Genomic DNA, 17,790 nt, shown 5'->3' on the forward strand with positions numbered 1-17,790 from the left:
TGCCTGCACTACCATTTTGCTTTTCCTGGATGATATTTAATCTGTTATAGTACCTAATTAAGTAATATCTTTTGACTACTTTGAAATACTAATAGAGAATTCTAATATGTTATGCTGCCTGCACTACCATTGTAATATCTTTTGATTAATCTGTTAATCATACTACCATTTTGCCCATGTCCTCTTGATGCAACATTATCTTGCAAACAAAAAAAAGTATTTGTCTCGTTTTCGAGTTTATGATGTTGGAACTCTTGAGTTTTTTCAGCTATTTCCTAGATTGAAGTAGCAGCCTTTTGATAGGTTACTTACGAAACAATATATTTTTATATACTCTTTTCAATTGTGTTTTACTGCAAATATAATTAAATTTATCACAAAAATGTTTATTACCACTCAATGCAAAAGTATTTTAAAAGAAATTCCACTTATATTACAAAAAGACAATTTTTGAGCAAAAAGATAAAACAAAATAAAATGAAAATAAGGTATTTCCAAAAAAATCATAATTAAAATAATAATACTTCTTAAGAAAATAATAGGAAAAATTGCAAACAAAGACCCTCCAATATATAAAATAGTTATTAGGGACCCTGAATTTGGAAAATAGCTTCAAAAGACCCTGAATTTTATTTTTTTCTCTTTCTTCCTCTCCAGATCATCTTCTTCTCGACCTTTCCTCCTCATTTTCCTCTCTCTCTTCTCTCTTTCTCTTTCCTCTCCAAGTTTTCCTTCCCTTTCCTCACTCCTTCACAAAGTATATAAAACTCACAATGTCCTTCGGTAGTCCTCTCTTCATTGTCATCTCCCGTCACTTTCTTCTTATCTTGCTTAGCTGCTCTTTCATCGACAATGAAGCCTCTTCCATCATTTTCTCTGTTGCTGTGGAAGGAGAGGAGAGTTGGGGAGTTTGAGGGAGAGTGACAGTCATTTGCAATGCTTGTAATGTTTGCTTGCAATGTGTGTGATGATTGCTTGGTGCTGAGACAACGCCCAACAAATCTGGATTTTTATTCTTCATTTCTATTTTGATTTTCCAGCTTGTGTTCATAATTGAAAATAACAAATTTGATATGTTAAATGACAGGTTCCCATTAGGTTTTCATACTTTTTTCTGTTAAAATGACTGGATTTCCACATTGATTTATCAAATGACAGGTTCACAATAGAAAGTAACAAGTTTTCATAAGATTTTCATATTCTTTTGCAGGAATTACAATTTCTGACAGCACCCACTTCTGATAATTGCAAACAAGCTAATTGCAGAAATCAAGTATGATGATTTCAGTGGATAATCGATCTCAGTGGATAATCGATCAAGGTGTGGGATGTGAGGAACAAACGAGCCCTAGATACAGTGCTAAACGAATAAAGTTCTAGCCTAAATTTGATGGTTTTTTGTTCATATGATATGACAATTTACATTTGGGATTTCATCGTAGTGCATACCGCTGGTGTTGATATGAGCATGCTTCTTGAGGGGCTTATGAGAGTTTTGGTGCAATATACATTAAGAGGAAATGAGAAGTGAAATTGATGATGAGATGTTATCAGAAATCTGCATATTGTTATTTCAGCAGAGAAATTTACAATTATATGGAAACATTATGGGAACTTGTCATTTTACATACTTACTATTTATCAAAAGTGGTTGTTGTCATTTTACTGTAGCAATGGACTTGTCATTTTCCATTATGAACTTATCAGAAATGTGCAAATTATAATTCCAACAGAAAAAGTATGAAAATGTATTCATCTTATGGAAACTTGTCATTTTCTATTGTGAACTTGTCATTTGATAAATCAATGTGGAAATCCAGTTATTTTAACAGAAAAAGTATGAAAACCTAATGAAAACCTGTCATTTTAATACAAAAACTCAAATTTCTATGAATTGCTTATCAGAAGTTGTCATTCGCCTTACTAAACTTGCAGAACTTGTCATCTCTGCTAAAGAAATCTGAAAATGCTGTCATTTTAACACAGAAACTCGAATTCTATGAATTGCTTCTTGAGGGCCTTGCTAAACTTGTTAGCATTACTGAACTTGTCGTGAAGTGGGTATCAGAACTTGTCAACTTCTTATTTTCAACAACTTATCAAACTTTATTTTCAATTATGAACACAAGCTGAAAATCAAAATAGAAATGAAGAATAAAAATCCAGATTTGTTGGGCGTTTGTCTCAGCACCAAGCAATCACACACATTGCAAGCAAACATTACAAGCATTACAAATGACTGTCACTCTCCCTCAAACTCCCCGACTCTCCTCTCCTTCCACAACAACAAAGAGAATGATGGAAGAGGCTTCATTGTCGATGAAAGAGCAGCTAAGCAAGATAAGAAGAAAGTGACGAGGGATGACAATGAAGAAAGGACTACCAAAGGACATTGTGAGTTCCATATACTTTGAGAAGGAGTGAGGAGAGGGAAGGAAACTTGGAGAGGGAAGAGAGAACGAAGAAAGAGAGGAAAATGAGGAGGAAAGGTCGGGAAGAAGATGATCTGGAGAGGAAGAAAAGGAAAAAAAATAGAGGGCATTTTGGACATTCCACCATCATTTCATATTTGCAATTTGGGCGTCCTTTAAAGCTATTTTTCAAATTCAGGGTCCCTAATAGCTATTTTATATATTAGAAGGTCTTTATTTGCAATTTTCTCAAAATAATACATCTAGCACATTCTAACTGGAGCAATACATATTTGGACCAATACAAGGTTATCATTTTTGGGACTGGGTCCTTTGAAGCTATTTTCCAAATTCAGAGTCCCTAATAGCTATTTTATATATTAGAGGGTCTTTATTTGCAATTTTTTCAAAATAATACATCTAGCACATTCTAACTGGAGCAATGCATATTTGGACCAAAACTAGGTTATCATTTACTTGTCCCATCAAAACATACCTAAGGCCATTATCAAGACTAGGCCCTAAACTTAAGCTAAATTAAAGAAAATCAGGCACAACTATTAAATCACAAAGGGGACTTGTAATACACCAACTTAAAGCTACCATTGCTATGGTTTGAGAATTTAAAACTGTTCAACCATATAAGGATGCCTAAACCTTCTCCTAGAATCCCCTAACAACACTTAACAGAGTTAAACAGGTCAAAAGTTTACTAAGTCAACAGATACATGTTAGTTGCCATAACTCTATTTTCCTAAACCTTTTTAACATCAACATATAGTTAGCCAAACTTTCTTTGAGAATCCCCCAATAACACTTAGAGACTCAAATCCATAACTGATCTAATATCAAACGCAAATTGTAAACCACTATCAAATCTGTGGAAGCATTGGTTATAAACATTCCTCTTAGTTTCTACTTTAGAAATTTTTTTTTTTTTGCTATCTTTTTAAAGAAGTATAAGTCCAACTAAAAAGACAAAATGATTTTTCATTATCTCAATTGAAGTAATAAGCCTAATATCGGTAAGCTCATTACTTCAACTAGTCCCCATGTTGTTGAGAGGGTTGCCCAAAAACAGTATATAAGGTATACCCAATAAAACTTATAAGTAAACCAAATAGATGGCAACTAGGGTTGCTATTTCCATTTCTGTGCGGCTATTAAGGGAAAAAAATTATAGTTATTAGTCCACTTATGTGCTCTAATACCACTTGTACAATCAAGTGCAATTAGTAAGCTTAAAAACTAGTATTGAACTTAAAGCCTACAAGATCAAGTACAACTCTATTTTCATAAGTTGAGATGTTAAGCTAATCGAACCATAAGGGAGATGTAATTTTATCCAGCAAATCAACTTCATCTTAATGAGGGCTTTCAAATGATGTGGTGTATGCCCCTAACAAAACTCCCACCCAAAATGGTATGCAATTACGAGCTTTCGCATCGTTTTTAAACAGATCTTGAGATGCATGGAGAGGATTTAATTACCCACACAGGAATTTGGATATAGCAACACATATATAATTAGAATTAGAATATAATCTTCATAAAATGTCATACCAATTTCACATTAATTAAACAAAACAGAGAAAAAAAGAGCAAGAGAGAAAAATGAAACCTAATTGGACAAATATGAAGACATTTTGTGAAAGCCAAGAGTACTTTAGCACCTTAGCCTCAGCACTTTAGCATCGAGTAAAGATATTTTAACTCATGTTTAAAAGAAATACAAATAAAATATTATACAGAACTCAATCTACTATAAAAACCAAATTCTTTACTCAATAATTTGTTTCCCACAAAAAAATTCATTTGAACTCAATCTCTAAGACCAAGATTCAAATTTATAGTCCCTAAGCAAATAGTTTTGAATATGTACGGTACGTGGTGAATAATTTTGTTTTGCTGTAACATAATGCTCAAAAAAGATACTCCTCCGGTCCTAAATGTAAGACCCTTATACACTCTTGTATAAGGGTCTTACATTTAGGACCGGAGGAGTATTACATTACCACCTTGGTGACTTGGTGTAACCTGAGCCTCAAAATTAGTCAAATAATAATAATCTTGTTTCATTTGTCAAATTGGATGAATATGAAGATATTTTAACTCATGTTTAAAAGAAATACAAATAAAATATTATACATAACTCAATCTAATATAAAAACCAAATTCTTTACTCAATAATTTGTTTCCCACAAAAAAATTCATTTGAGCTCAATCTCTAAGACCAAGATTCAAATTTATCCCTAAGCAAATAGTTTTAAATCTGTACAGTATGTGGTGAATAATTTTGTTTTGCTGTAACATAATGCTCAAAAGAGATATTACATTACACCTTGGTGACTTGGTGTAACCTGAGCCTCAAAATTAGTCAAATAATAATAATCTTCGACAAAATTTAAGAGAATTAGAATAACAAAACCAAATTACAAGTTTTTGTTAATTTAACTTGGTCCTCTGTCTTGTACTTACCAGCTAACCTTACCCTGTCGTTGATGAGTTGGTGAAAGCCTAGCAGATCACTCTCCATATTCACATAACAAAAATTATAACAATAAATATTAACACAAACCTGAATGGAAAGCACCAAATTTCTCTTCAGTTGCTCCATCATGAAATTTATAGAGCACCACTGATCTAAGTTCATAGCATATCGGCAGCATTCGCAATAGATTCTAAGAGATTAGGAATGACGCAGAATAAAACATGATTTAGTTATGCCATCTGATGTTTCAAAATAAATTACCTGAGATAAGAGAGAATCAGCCATTTCTTTCTCCATCTTGTTGACGGCCTCTTGCTCCTTTTGTATCCATGAGTCCTGGACCATCCTTATTAGAAATTACATGTACAGAGTTTTTTACATGTCAACAACATCTTAGTATCTCTACTGCTAAAATGTAAAATAGCTTAAATCAAATTGTGAAAAGCTTGAAAAGATTTATACCCGAACCCTTCAATGCCCTCAAAGCTCGCCTAGCCTACAAACAGGTCTTAAGAACATGTACAAAAGTTTATTATGAACCCATAAGGAAAACATTAGTGAATCCATCTAACGGGATTTATCAGATATTGAAACAAATATGATAGTAATTAGTTGCAAAGGTCTTAATACATAATGAAACCTTAGACTAAACAAATTGAGAACCTCATTGAACATAAATAGTAAGTTAATATATAAATGCATGCAGAATGAATATATATGCTGGGAAAAGCAACGCAATGATATGCAATGTGAGAAAAAAAGCTAGCCTATATATAGGGGATTGATTTTGATTTTCGAATGGAGGTAAATGTTATATGGATGCCCATATATGTATATACTAATGTATATATAATACACCTTTGAGATCCCAAGGCTCCAGTTTGTTGAGATCAACTTCTCGGATGACATCGAGGTCAATGGCTTCTAAAGAGACTTTCTTCCTGAGATAGCAGCGTAGAGACTCCTGATCTGCTGGGCGGAACCTGAACCCTGTAGGCACTACTATGTGCCCACTTCCTTGCATCATTCTCTACTTTTTTGTTTTCATCTTAATGATTCTAGCTATCATATGAAAATAAAAGATAGTGAGGGGGCGAGAGAGAGAGAGAGAGAGAGAGAGAGTCATATCAAAGGATAACATCAAGATGGATTAATGATGAAACATATCATATATAGTGTGGGAAAGAAAGTCATATCCTCACTAGGACTGCTCTTAGTAAACTACCATTTTTGGATATTCCAAAAACTGATGTAATAGGATAAAACGCAAAAGGGAAAAAAAAATTCCTTTTAGTCCTATGCATATGGAAACTTTTATCTTGGGTTTAAAGATCTGTTATAAGAAAGCAAAGAACTTTTTAATGGAGAATGATGCATGGAAGTGGGATGTATATATGAATCACGCATCAATGGCTTTTCTTCTCTTTTGTTTTGCCTATCAAATATTGACATAACCTCCAAAACAACAAAGAAATCAACTCACCTGCGAATGAATGTAGAGAGGTCTGTGGACACAAGTGAGTAAAGAGAGGCAATAGTCTAAGTTGTACAAAACGACTACCAATTCACTTTCTTGTTACCTGCTTTGCTGATCCTTTCTTTCTATAGGACCCACCCTATGTACAAATGCCCAATCCTCACCGTCTAATTTTGATCAGATGATCACAGCCAACAGTGGTCCCGTATGTAAGAAGCAGAGAGAAGTGCGTGAGTGTGTTTGGCACAGAACTTATTTTAAGGGAACAATGGCATACTGTAATTAAGATTTCTAAAAGAGGTGAAGCAAAAGCAATTTTTACAGGTTAATATTGTGTTAACATTAGGAGGCCTTAATTATTGTGTTAACATTAGGAGGCCGTAATTATAATGGAACCAAGCCACACTGCTACTAAAATATTTATACATGAGATGCTCATAAACCCTCAAAACCACGAAAGAAACTGCGGGAAATGATTTGAAAAAGCAGAGCGATAAGCATAGTTTGGCCTTAGTATGGTAAAATTAGCTGAATAGTGAAAATCCTACTTACTAAGAAACCTTGAAACAGAGGTAGAATGAAATACTTAGGAGCACATCGGACTACCACAGTAGTCATGGCAGAAAGGCGCATCATCCACCATAAATGAAGATGAATCAGACTGAATCATCAAAACAAAAAGGGCACGAAACAAAAGCAGACCCAAAAGAATACCTCTGCTCTGCGCGATTCTTCTTCTTCGAGGCTTGCCCTAGAGAGTGTTCCTTCGGAATCATCAAACTGTTCTCTCTACGCTTATTGGAGAGCTGATTGGAGAGCGTTCGGTAGAAATAGTAGCCGTTGGAAATAAAATCCAGAAAAGATTTTTGAACGTTATTACCGTAATCATTTTCCAAAAATATATCAAAGAAAAAGAAGAAAAAAATGTATTTCTGAAATGAATTGTAGCCGTTGGGGAAAAAAAATTGAATTATAGCCGTTGAATCGCATGCAGCAATTAATAATAGATGGCTGTGGAAAATATTAGCTGTTGAAACTAAAATACGGAAAAGACTTTTAAAAATATGTCCGTAATCATTTTCCAAAAGCATGATCAAATAAAAAAGAAAAAAAAATCAATTCCCAAAATGAAATATAGCCGTTGGAACTTGAAATAGACGTGCTTACTTGGCCTCCACGCGAACCCAGAAAAAGAAACATCTTTTTATTAAATTACAATATTTAGTTCCTAAAATTACATATTTATATTGAATAGGCAATAGCTCTTATTTCCCCCCTATATAGTTGACCCAAAAAAAAAAAATGTTTCCACCTGTGCAACCCGTAAATACACGCAGCACTCAGCAGGAATTGAACGCATACATAGCAGATAAGTTTGTAAACTCTTCAAATGGTCTATTTTTTTCCCAAAAAAAAAGAAGTTCTATCCATACTAGTTTGTCCCACTGCATGGTTAATTCTTTTGGGTTAATCGTTCACAAAGTCTAATAACATTATATGATTCATGTAATTAATTTTATTTTCTGAAAAAATGACTTGTTCTTGTTTTCGTTATGGATCACTCCTATGTCTCACTCATTGCTTATAGTTTATTGAATTAAAAAAATGATATAAAAGGAAATGCTTTAAGTCAAGAAGTTAAAAGAGATTGAATTATTTCGAACTAACAAATTATAAAAATTGAATTTTCTAAAGTAAGGTTTAGAAATTAAATCAACAACTGAGAAAAAAATTTAGGCAAAAAATGTTATATTTTTCTCTAATGCTAGTTTCGAAAGCTATGCTTCATGATACTAATTAAATATGCATTAATTGTATTTTTGAGTATAAATACTATTCTAATAAGAATAATCTAGGAAAAATCATAAAAAAAGACCATAAAATTTGAAAAATTATGAATAAGGACTTGTGACAACATTATTATAAGTTTTGATAATAATAGTATAAGTTTTCATAACAATTTTTGTGAATAGGTCCTTATCTGTAATTTTTCAAATTTCACGGTCTTTTTTGTAATTTTCCCAATAATCTATTTTGCCAATAGTTTTATAGCCTAATGATATGTAACTTCTTTTGTAAATGGAAAGTAATGGTTTTAAATATATATTTTTTTTAAAAAAGCCCATTCTATGTCCTCTGAATTTGAAAGGAAAAAAAATACTGTTTCATATAATAATTTTAGGGATTCAATTTATTTCGATTTTTTATACTCAACAAATTATATAGACCAAAATGATTTAGAAAAAATGGACCAAATTGAAAAATGTAACCAAAATAGCTGAACCAAATAGACTAAATTTTGGCTCTGTAATGTCTTTAATATGTGAACATGTCCATTTTGTCTGCAAAATTAAATGTTTCTTTTATCAAAATACTCATAATTAAACTTCATATCTATAATATAAAAGAGAGTTACTAAATTAATTTGTGTAGATCAAGAAAGTTAGGTGAATTAGTTAATTATTACAAATATAATCTGATGACGCTCCCAAAATACCATATATAACACCAGATTATATATCACATTATTAGTTCAGTGAATTTAGTTTGGGAAAAATATGAATATAAAAAATAAAGTGGACCTATATTTTATATCCTAACTAGCTAGCTTGTATATCAGGGTCAGGGACCTGGCATTCTTTTTTTTCTTAGTATTAAAAAGCTATAAATCAAATTAAATGTTAAGAATAATTATGAAAGAGTAGCACTAATATTTAACATATTAGTTACAAATAAATAATTATATTAAAATGAGGGAATCAAACTAACTTGAGGCCCCATATATATATAGATATATATATATTCTTCGACACCACACAATCATGTGACTAAATTCTCATTCAAAGCATCACATCGTGAGACAACCCATTTACAATAATCGAAAATGCGGAATTATTAGAAAACATAGATAAAAAAAATGCAATTTCAATATGGTGAATATTTATTACATTCAAAGCAAGCTCAGAAACGTTATTCCTGATTTATTTGAAGTTATGCCTTAATTAACCACAACAACGTAAGGTTTGGTAACAGATCCAATCCATAATTTCCCATAATGTTCGTTCACTTCGCTCACAGACTCAAGCTCTGAACCTCCTCTTCCATCCAAAGCCACCAAAGTCTCTGTCTTCTCATCAAACTTCACTGTAAGGTGAGGTTCGCTGATGTGAGAATCAAATAGCTATGAAGATTCAACACGTACATGAAGGCAGAGAAGAATACCTTCTGTGAAATAAATCACACCTGTTAGGCTATCAACAGCCAAGTCATTTAGGAATTTGAAAGAAGCGCCGCCATCATAAGCAGAAATGGCTAGTTGTTTGGCGACACCACCACTAGGCCTAACCATCAGGAGTCCAAAGTATGCATCTGCTATATAAAGATTACAAGTTTTGCTGTCAAATTTGAGTCCCAGTGGCCTCCCCCAAGTAGGCTTCTTGTTGGGATCTGTTGATCCATCACATGGTTTCCTATGCCTATAATCACACATTTGAAAAGATTCAGGTAGAAAAAGCCAAGATTTCAAACTAAGAAACACATTATACTTCTACACAAACGAGCCAAACCCAACACAGTTATGAGGTTTCTACATGCAATATGTATATGGATGATCAATATTAATTACAGATCATTTTTTAGTCAAAATTTTATGAAATAGCTTTAATTGCCTGTTTGGTGAGGTGACAGCAAACTCAACCCATCCTTTGTGAGTTCCTTGCCATTTGAGGATCCTGTACCATTTGATATACCAGCATATGGCCCCTCGCCAATACAGTCAAAGGCGAAGCTTTCAGGGCCTGAAGCGTTCGGGAGTCTGAGTTCAATGGAGTTTTTCATGCCATCCTTGAAAATCACTTCACCAGAGGCGAAGGACAAGGTTGCTGCAAATGAGAGTAACAGAATAACACAGAAAATTGGGGAAGAAGAAGAAGGCTTTATGGGTTATAGTGATGGAGAGATCATCGAGAAATAAAGCGCGCGCACACATATGTACCGTGGAATGGGTGCTCCTTCCCTTTCCTTTTTCTTGTCAGATCAAAATTTTAATGGTGTACATTTAATATTTTGAAAACTAATCCGTGCAGTTCAAAATATAAGATGAATTTTATTATAGGGGCTTCACATTTTTTATAAGATAACATTTATTTTTGTCTGAACATTTAATGAGTTTTTTATTCTCTTTTTTTTTTTAATTCATTTATTGTTTCACATATTTTACATATTTATTGTTTTAAACTGATTTTAACTAATTCCTTGATAAATATAAATTGGTAAAGTTTATCTTATATTTTAAGTGGAGGGAGTATTATGATAATTTTACATAAAAAATGTATAAATAATAAAGGATTGAAGTTCAAGTTGTGTCAAAGGAATTGACTTTTCGCTGTGAAAAATTTATTAGCGAAAGATTGAAGTCAAATGATCCTGTTTGCTGCTTCCACGTGTCAAATAGATGATCCATGTATTTGTAGACTGTAGTAGATTATATTAAATATTATGTTTGACTTGAGGTTTTTGTTTTAATTCGTCCAATTTTCCTTGTATCTCAAAAAAAAAAATGTAAGTTTACCAAAAAGAAATTTAGGGCCTAGGTTGATTAGAGTTCAAATTTGTCGGAACTCAATATAGTTTTAAATATTGGATTGTTTGTCCCCAAAACAAAGTGAGATTAGATGACTTTTACATCTTTTATCTAATTTTCAGTCCATTTATTATAATTTAAAATTGGACAGTATTGAATCTTTATAACCTTTTAACATTATTTACTCACGCCGGCATTAGATAGGTTGACATAGTGTACTTAGTTAGTTGTGTCAATTAAAGATTGTAAATTATCAATTCGTGATAGCGTCGTTATGGTTGCAAGCTGCTTTTCTACGTAGTTGGTAGTTTCAAATTTTCAATATATTTTCAATTTTTCATTTTGAAAAGCCTGAAGCTTAACTGTTTCACTTTTGTGGTACTATTGTAATTCATGAAATAGTTAGAAGTGATTTGGAGGTTATGACAGGAGATCAAATCATATCGCAATTGTAAACATTCATAATTTTTAGGTCAATTATACAAAAAGATAATGAAATTAATAGAGATGTCAATCATTAAATTTAAGTTGGGTGGTTTAAATAGAGAAACACTATTGGAGCTATTTGTGACAAAAAAAAATACTCTTCTGATTCTAAATATAAGACTCTTTTTGTAATGTAATTCACACTATAAAAGGAGCCTTATATTTAGGACCGGAAGAGTATCTAATAAGGTCGAAGGAAAATTTTATTGCACTATATGTGGTAGTAAATGTCAGGTTTTAAAAGGAGAACATGAGTATATGGTGAAGGTAAAAAAATGTTGAAATAAACATGTGGTCACATAAAAAAAATTAAGATTCATAACAAGTATGGATATATTCATGAAAGAGTGGGCATGGCATCTATTAAAAAATGGTAAGAAAATTATTTAAAGTGGTTTGGACACATTCAAAGAAGGCCATTGAATGTATTAGTGAGAAAGGTATATCAAACAGTATAGAATCCTTTAAAAAGAAATAGAGGAAGAGCGAAAAAAACAGTCAATGAAAATATTAAGTGAAATCTTTTTAGTTAATAATTATATAAATATTTGGTTATTGACAAAGTATAATAATATCCTATTTACATAACCGATCCCAATTAATGAAATAAGCATTTGTTGTCGCTGCGGTATTGCAAATCAAATAAAGTAAAGCGACCGTAAGGATCAGCAGACCCAATGGCTTCACAGCAAGTAGAGGAAAATTTTTTGTACCGTTATTATATACGTTTAAAAAAAAAAATGGACGTACTAAAGAAGTAATGACAAGTTTTGATGCTTAATTATGAGAGAAGTATCAACAAGATGGATATTATTAACTAAAATTTGATAGACCAATGCTCATTAAAAATTCAAGAAAATTATTGAAAATAGTAGCATATATATGATACGTAGCCCAATGCATGATGCACCACGTACGTAGAAGACTTTAATTAACATGTTGAAGCTCAAAATAGAGACAAGCTACCAAAAAAAAAAAAAGTTAACGCGTTAAAAATTGTTAGGATTTTTCCATGGAGTGAAAATCAATTTTGAAGCATGATAACACATTAAGTGAAAGAATTAGCAAGCTAATTCGAAAATTAAGAATAAAAATATGCTTTCATCAACAAAGTAATTAAGGCATCAGATAGCAAGGTTAACGCATTAAATAGGGATTTAATGTGAAAAACATTTTTGATTGCCTTCTAAATTTTGTAAAATCAAAGTGTTGCTAACCTCCTTTAACCATTATATTGATGAGAAGCTAATTTTCATGTGAAAACAAAGCTCTCCAAGACTCTTTTGCATGAGATACAAAGACTAAAAATTTTTTTTAAAAAAAGTGAAAAAAAAAATCTGAAGTCTCTTAGTCTTCTCTTCTCTTGTATCCCTTCAACTTGATAATTTTGTCATATAATATGCAATCTTTTACTAGTTTTGTCATCATTAAAAAAGGTTATTCAACATTCTTTTCTTTTTTATAATGACAAAACCTTAGATGAAGTTCGTAAGCTCATAAAATTAAAGTTTGCTTCCTCTTAATCTCGGCATATAGATAAGAAATTAAAGAACAAGAGAACAATAATAAAGCATAACGGGAATATAAGTAATCATTTCATTCAACTAAAAGATATTCAATACATAGCAAGTTTGAATGAAATGCAACAAGTTTGATATAACAAAGATACAACTATATTGTATCAAAGATAAAAACATTATAAAGAGAAAAAGATACAAATATATGGAAAAGCTAGGCATTATTAACTATAGCAACATAATCTTTCACAGAAGACCCTATCCACAACTTCCCATCATGTTCTTCCACTTCACTTACAGAGTTAAGCTCTTGGCCTCCACCACCATCCAGAACCTCCAAAGCCTCTCCATTTTCATCAAGTCTTACTGCAACAGGGTCTTCTTTTTTCCACCACGGCATTAAAGTCTCTTTCTGCAGAATTGCATTATGATCTGCATTTCCAAGCACTGCCCTATAACTGTTCAGTGCCACCCAGAAATCTCCATTGTTATTGGTCTTGATATTATCTGGGGACCTTTTAAGTGTTGCAAAAAGTTCTGAAGTGTAGGCTTTAGAACCTTTTAGCCACACCTTGTGAATGATGTTAAAAGTTGATTCTGCTAACAGAAGGAATGATCCATCCTTGCTTAGAGCCACACCATTTGGAAATGCAAAGCCCTGGACCAAGACTTGTGCTTTCTTACTACTTGGGTCATACTTAAGCAATCTTCCTGTCCTATCTCCTGTAAGGACTACCAATTGGAACTCCCTTTCATGCACAAGGAGAAAGCTTTAGAGTTTATTTACTTAAATTTGAAGCTATGGAAGTAAAGAAATAAATAATCCAATTATGCAGCAAAAGTAGCATGTATATATGTATATATAAACACTAACACACCTTCTTTGGAATACTGTACTGCTATCCAAGAAATAAACAACACCAGATTTTTCATCAATGTCTAAGGCATTGAGGAACTGGAAAGGAGAGCCATCATTAGCAGAAGTGGCTAGTTGTTGAGCTACACCACCACTTGGTCCCACCATTAAGAGGCCAAAGTATGCATCTGCTATGTAAAGATTACATGTTTTCTTGTGAAATTTGAGTCCCAGTGGCCTCCCACATGTAGGTTCTTTCTTTGGATCTGATGTTCCATCACAAAATTTCCTGTCCCTGTAGTAAAACATCAAGATATGATATGTATATGTGTATAGATTGCTTGAGGTATTTAGAGATTGAAAATCAACTAGTTTTAGAAAACATTAGTTCAAAGATAATCTAGTTTAGGCTTTTAATGTGGATGGGGAAGAAAAATTAGGCATTCAAGACATACTAAACAACTTTCCGCATTGAAATGGACCTGGTATAGGTGCCTATCAAGGTAATGAGCACTTAAAACTCATTAGATCTAAACTATCTAGATTTAATGTAGGTAGTTCAGATTTAACATTTATAATTAATTATTTTTTAAAAAAAATGATGGTTAAGAGATTATCATTATTTTAAATTTTATACTCATTAAAATAATTATTTTAAAAAATAAAAATAAAAAATGAGATATGCATTGTTCATATCAGATTTTGATGGTTTGGATATGATAACTTTTCATTCCTATTTCGGATATGGTAACTTTCCATTCCCATTGAAACAGACTTAGAATGTAAACACATCATATTTGAACTGTCTAGATTTAATGTGGATTATCAAAATTTAAAATTTTTTATTAATTTTCTTTAAAAAAAATTTTGAAACTTTTTTTTTGAAAAATAATAGTTAAAAGATTATCTTTATTTTAGATTTTATATCATTATTTTAAAAAATAAAAATACAAAAATGAGATATGAATATTGCATATTAGATTTTGATGGTTCCGATATGATAGTGATGAACAGTCAAAGTTATTCCCATTGAAAGAGACTTAAAATGGGTAATAAAGATTTTAACCTCATAAATAAAAGGTTTTGCTCCTATACTGCAGAGAAAATAAAAATTTAATTTGATCCAACTCAATCCCTAATGTTTTGATTCGTTATAATGCAGTCACTAAAGTTTGGCTCACTGCAAATTAATTTTTGTAATTTTAACTATTCAAAACTTTAGTCTCTAAGTTTCATGAAATATATACTTTTATTTTTTTAAAAATATATGGACTAAACTTTTAAATAGTTTAAACTATGAGGAGAAAGTTATACTGAGTTAGAGTTAAAAAACTAAGTTATAACTGAGTCAAGACTATAGGAACTAAGTTACACTAATTGAGTTACAACCTAATCAAACTTGTAAGGAATTAAAAATTGATTTTTCTAAAATAAATGATAAAAATGATACACGGTGACTGGTAATCGAATATAAATTCTAGCAGCTGATTTAAATATTAGTAGTGACGGTAGAAATAAGAATGTCTTCATTCAAAATTAAAAATTTGGACTTAAACATGCTTGGCCCAAACTTTTTGGTTGGGCCTTAATCATAGTTAACTTTTTTATAATCCCCTTATGTCTGCTCTTCTAACCTCTTTTTTTTCTTAAAAAGAGAAACACAAAAAAAACAAAGACAAGGTGGGGTTACATGCCTGCGTGGTGAGGTGAGAGCAAACTCGAGCCATTGTTTGAGAGTTTGACTCCATTTGAGAATCCGGCCGTCGGAGACACCAACGTAAGGGCCGTCGCCGTTGCAGTCGAAGGCCAAGCTTTCAGGGCCCACGACTTTTGGGAGTCTGATCAGTTCATTGGGAGCCAAGTTATTAGCAGCAGCAAGGGATGATGAGAGTAACAGATAGACTAACGCGAAGATCACAGAAGAAGAAGAAGAAGGCTTCATGGAGACAAGAGCCAGAGACATCACTTTTTTTTTTTTTTTTTTTTTGCTGACAACCAGAGACATCACTTTGGGGATGAAGCATTTATAATTTCATCACATAACTCTTAACTCGTGCCAACATTTCCTCCTTCGTTCTGAATCAAATTTCACCCTAATTCCCTTTCTGCCTCATTCAAATTCTTTTCTCCATTCTTCGTTCTCCATTTTGAATCTTGCGAAATTCCCTTCTTCATTTGTCTGAAAAATCCACCCTAATTTCTGTCGTCGAACTTGCTTGTGTTCATCATTGCTCTGATGCTCGAAAATGAGAAAAATAAAAGATCCAGGGAAGAACTTGAACAAACCACAAAGGCGTGATAATAACGGTTTTTGGCCAACGAGGACAATAATTATAATTAGGAAGACAGTATGATTGTGAAGCCGTGGAAATTTCTGTAGATGATGAGGAAGGAAGAGATGATGAGGTGGCATGCCATGTGGAGGGTGACCTGGGAAGGAAGAGAGGGAGAAATGATGAGGCGGCATGCCACATAAGCAATTTGATCAAACTAAAAGTTTAAATTAACTGGGATAACACTTAAGACAACATTGCTATGTTTTTATAACTTTCAAGATAATATCGAGACTTAAAAAACTTTCGGACACTCAAAACTTTTGACCGTATATTTTTAAGACAAATTTGCACATTATCTGAATATTTTAGTGCTGGAGAAAAAATGGATAGGTTCACATATTAGACAATGCACGGCCAAAATTTAGTCTATTTGGTTCAGTTATTTTGGTTGCTTTTTTTTTTCCCAATTTCGTCGATTTCTCTAAACTATTTTGTTCTATCTAGTTTGTTTTTGTTTTGAGCATTAAAAAATCTTAATAAATTGAATCCCTAAAATTTTTATATGAAACATGGGCTTATGGCAGCCTAGTTTTTAAAAAAAAATTAAAACCATTACTTTCCATTTACAAAAGAATTTATATGTCATTAGGCTATAAAACTATTTGTAAAATAGCCTTGTTCTTATTACAATAATATTTACACTCAAAAATACAATTAATGCATATTTGATTATTATGACGGAGCATAGCTTTTGAAACTAGTATTAGAGAAAATATAACAGTTTGTGCCTACATTTTTTCTTAATTATTGATTTAATTTCCAAACTTTAATTTAGAAAATTCAATTTTTACAGTTTGTTGGTTTGAAATAATTCAAGGGTCAAGATGCAAATTTATTTCAGAAATTTTTACTGAAGAGTGCTGGTACCCAAAAAAATTTTTGGGAGCAAATTTACTTGTTTGAGGCGCTGACAATAAGGATCCCAAATTTAATCCACCCGTTTGGGGCAATGAAATATATTTTAGAGAAAATTGCAAATAAAGACCCCTCAATATATAAAATAGCAATCAGGGACCCTGAATTTGAGAAATTACTCACAAGGACCCGGTCCCAATTTGCAATTATGAAATCATGGTCAAATTACCAAAATACCTCTCTTTATTTTTTTTTTCCAAAAAAGAACACCACTGCCTCGTTGAAATCCGGCCGCCGTAGCTCCGCCACCTCGGCCGCCGGAGCTTCGATGCCGGCGGCCGGATTCCGGCGGCCTTCCTTTATTTTATTTTTTTGAAACTGTTTTTTTTTTTAAAATTGGGGGGAAGTGAGGTTGGGGGGATTTGATCCCCCAACCTCATGCTTCCCAAAATTAGGAATGACTATTGAGCCAACAAATTTTTGCTAACATTATAATACAAAAAAAATATAAATTAACTCATTTACTCTTGTTCCAGGTGATAACAAGCATACATTTGAAAATAACAAGTTCTGATTATAAAATAACAAGTCTGGGATTAAAATTTAACAACACGTTTTTTTTATAACAACACACTCTGTTGCAGGTGATAACAACAATACATTTGAAAATAACAAGTTCTGATTATAAAATAACAAGTCTGGGATTAAAATTTAACAACACGTTTTTTTTATAACAACACACTCTGTTTCAGGTGATAACAAGAATACATTTGGAAATA

At 32.3% G+C, this 17,790-nt stretch overlaps 1 protein-coding gene across 1 annotated transcript; it reads right to left on the reverse strand.

Moving 5' to 3' along the window:
• Positions 1–13,146: 13,146 nt before the first annotated feature.
• On the reverse strand, positions 13,147–15,783 carry LOC114758577 (protein STRICTOSIDINE SYNTHASE-LIKE 10-like). Its single transcript, XM_028947635.1, has 3 exons — positions 15,515–15,783; positions 13,839–14,115; positions 13,147–13,709 (listed from the first exon to the last, which is right to left on the reverse strand). The coding sequence occupies exons 1-3, from the start codon at positions 15,781–15,783 to the stop codon at positions 13,179–13,181; spliced, it is 1,077 nt and encodes a 358-aa protein (XP_028803468.1). The 3' UTR covers positions 13,147–13,178.
• Between the last annotated feature and the right edge of the window lie 2,007 nt (positions 15,784–17,790).

The sequence above is a fragment of the Neltuma alba genome, unplaced genomic scaffold, assembly GCF_004799145.2.
Source record: "Neltuma alba isolate B1F8T4 unplaced genomic scaffold, ASM479914v2 tig00010738_pilon, whole genome shotgun sequence".
NCBI classification, from domain to species: Eukaryota; Viridiplantae; Streptophyta; class Magnoliopsida; order Fabales; family Fabaceae; genus Neltuma; species Neltuma alba.

Bases quoted from the DNA above. Each gene is read 5' to 3' on its own strand.
- LOC114758577 (XM_028947635.1), bottom strand. From the start codon at position 15,783: ATGTCTCTGGCTCTTGTCTCCATGAAGCCTTCTTCTTCTTCTTCTGTG. The intron at 14,116-15,514 runs GCATGTAACCCC...GTTTTACTACAG, and splicing joins GCTCTCACCTCACCACGCAG to GGACAGGAAATTTTGTGATG. The intron at 13,710-13,838 runs GTTAGTGTTTAT...CATGAAAGGGAG, and splicing joins CAGTATTCCAAAGAAGGTGT to TTCCAATTGGTAGTCCTTAC.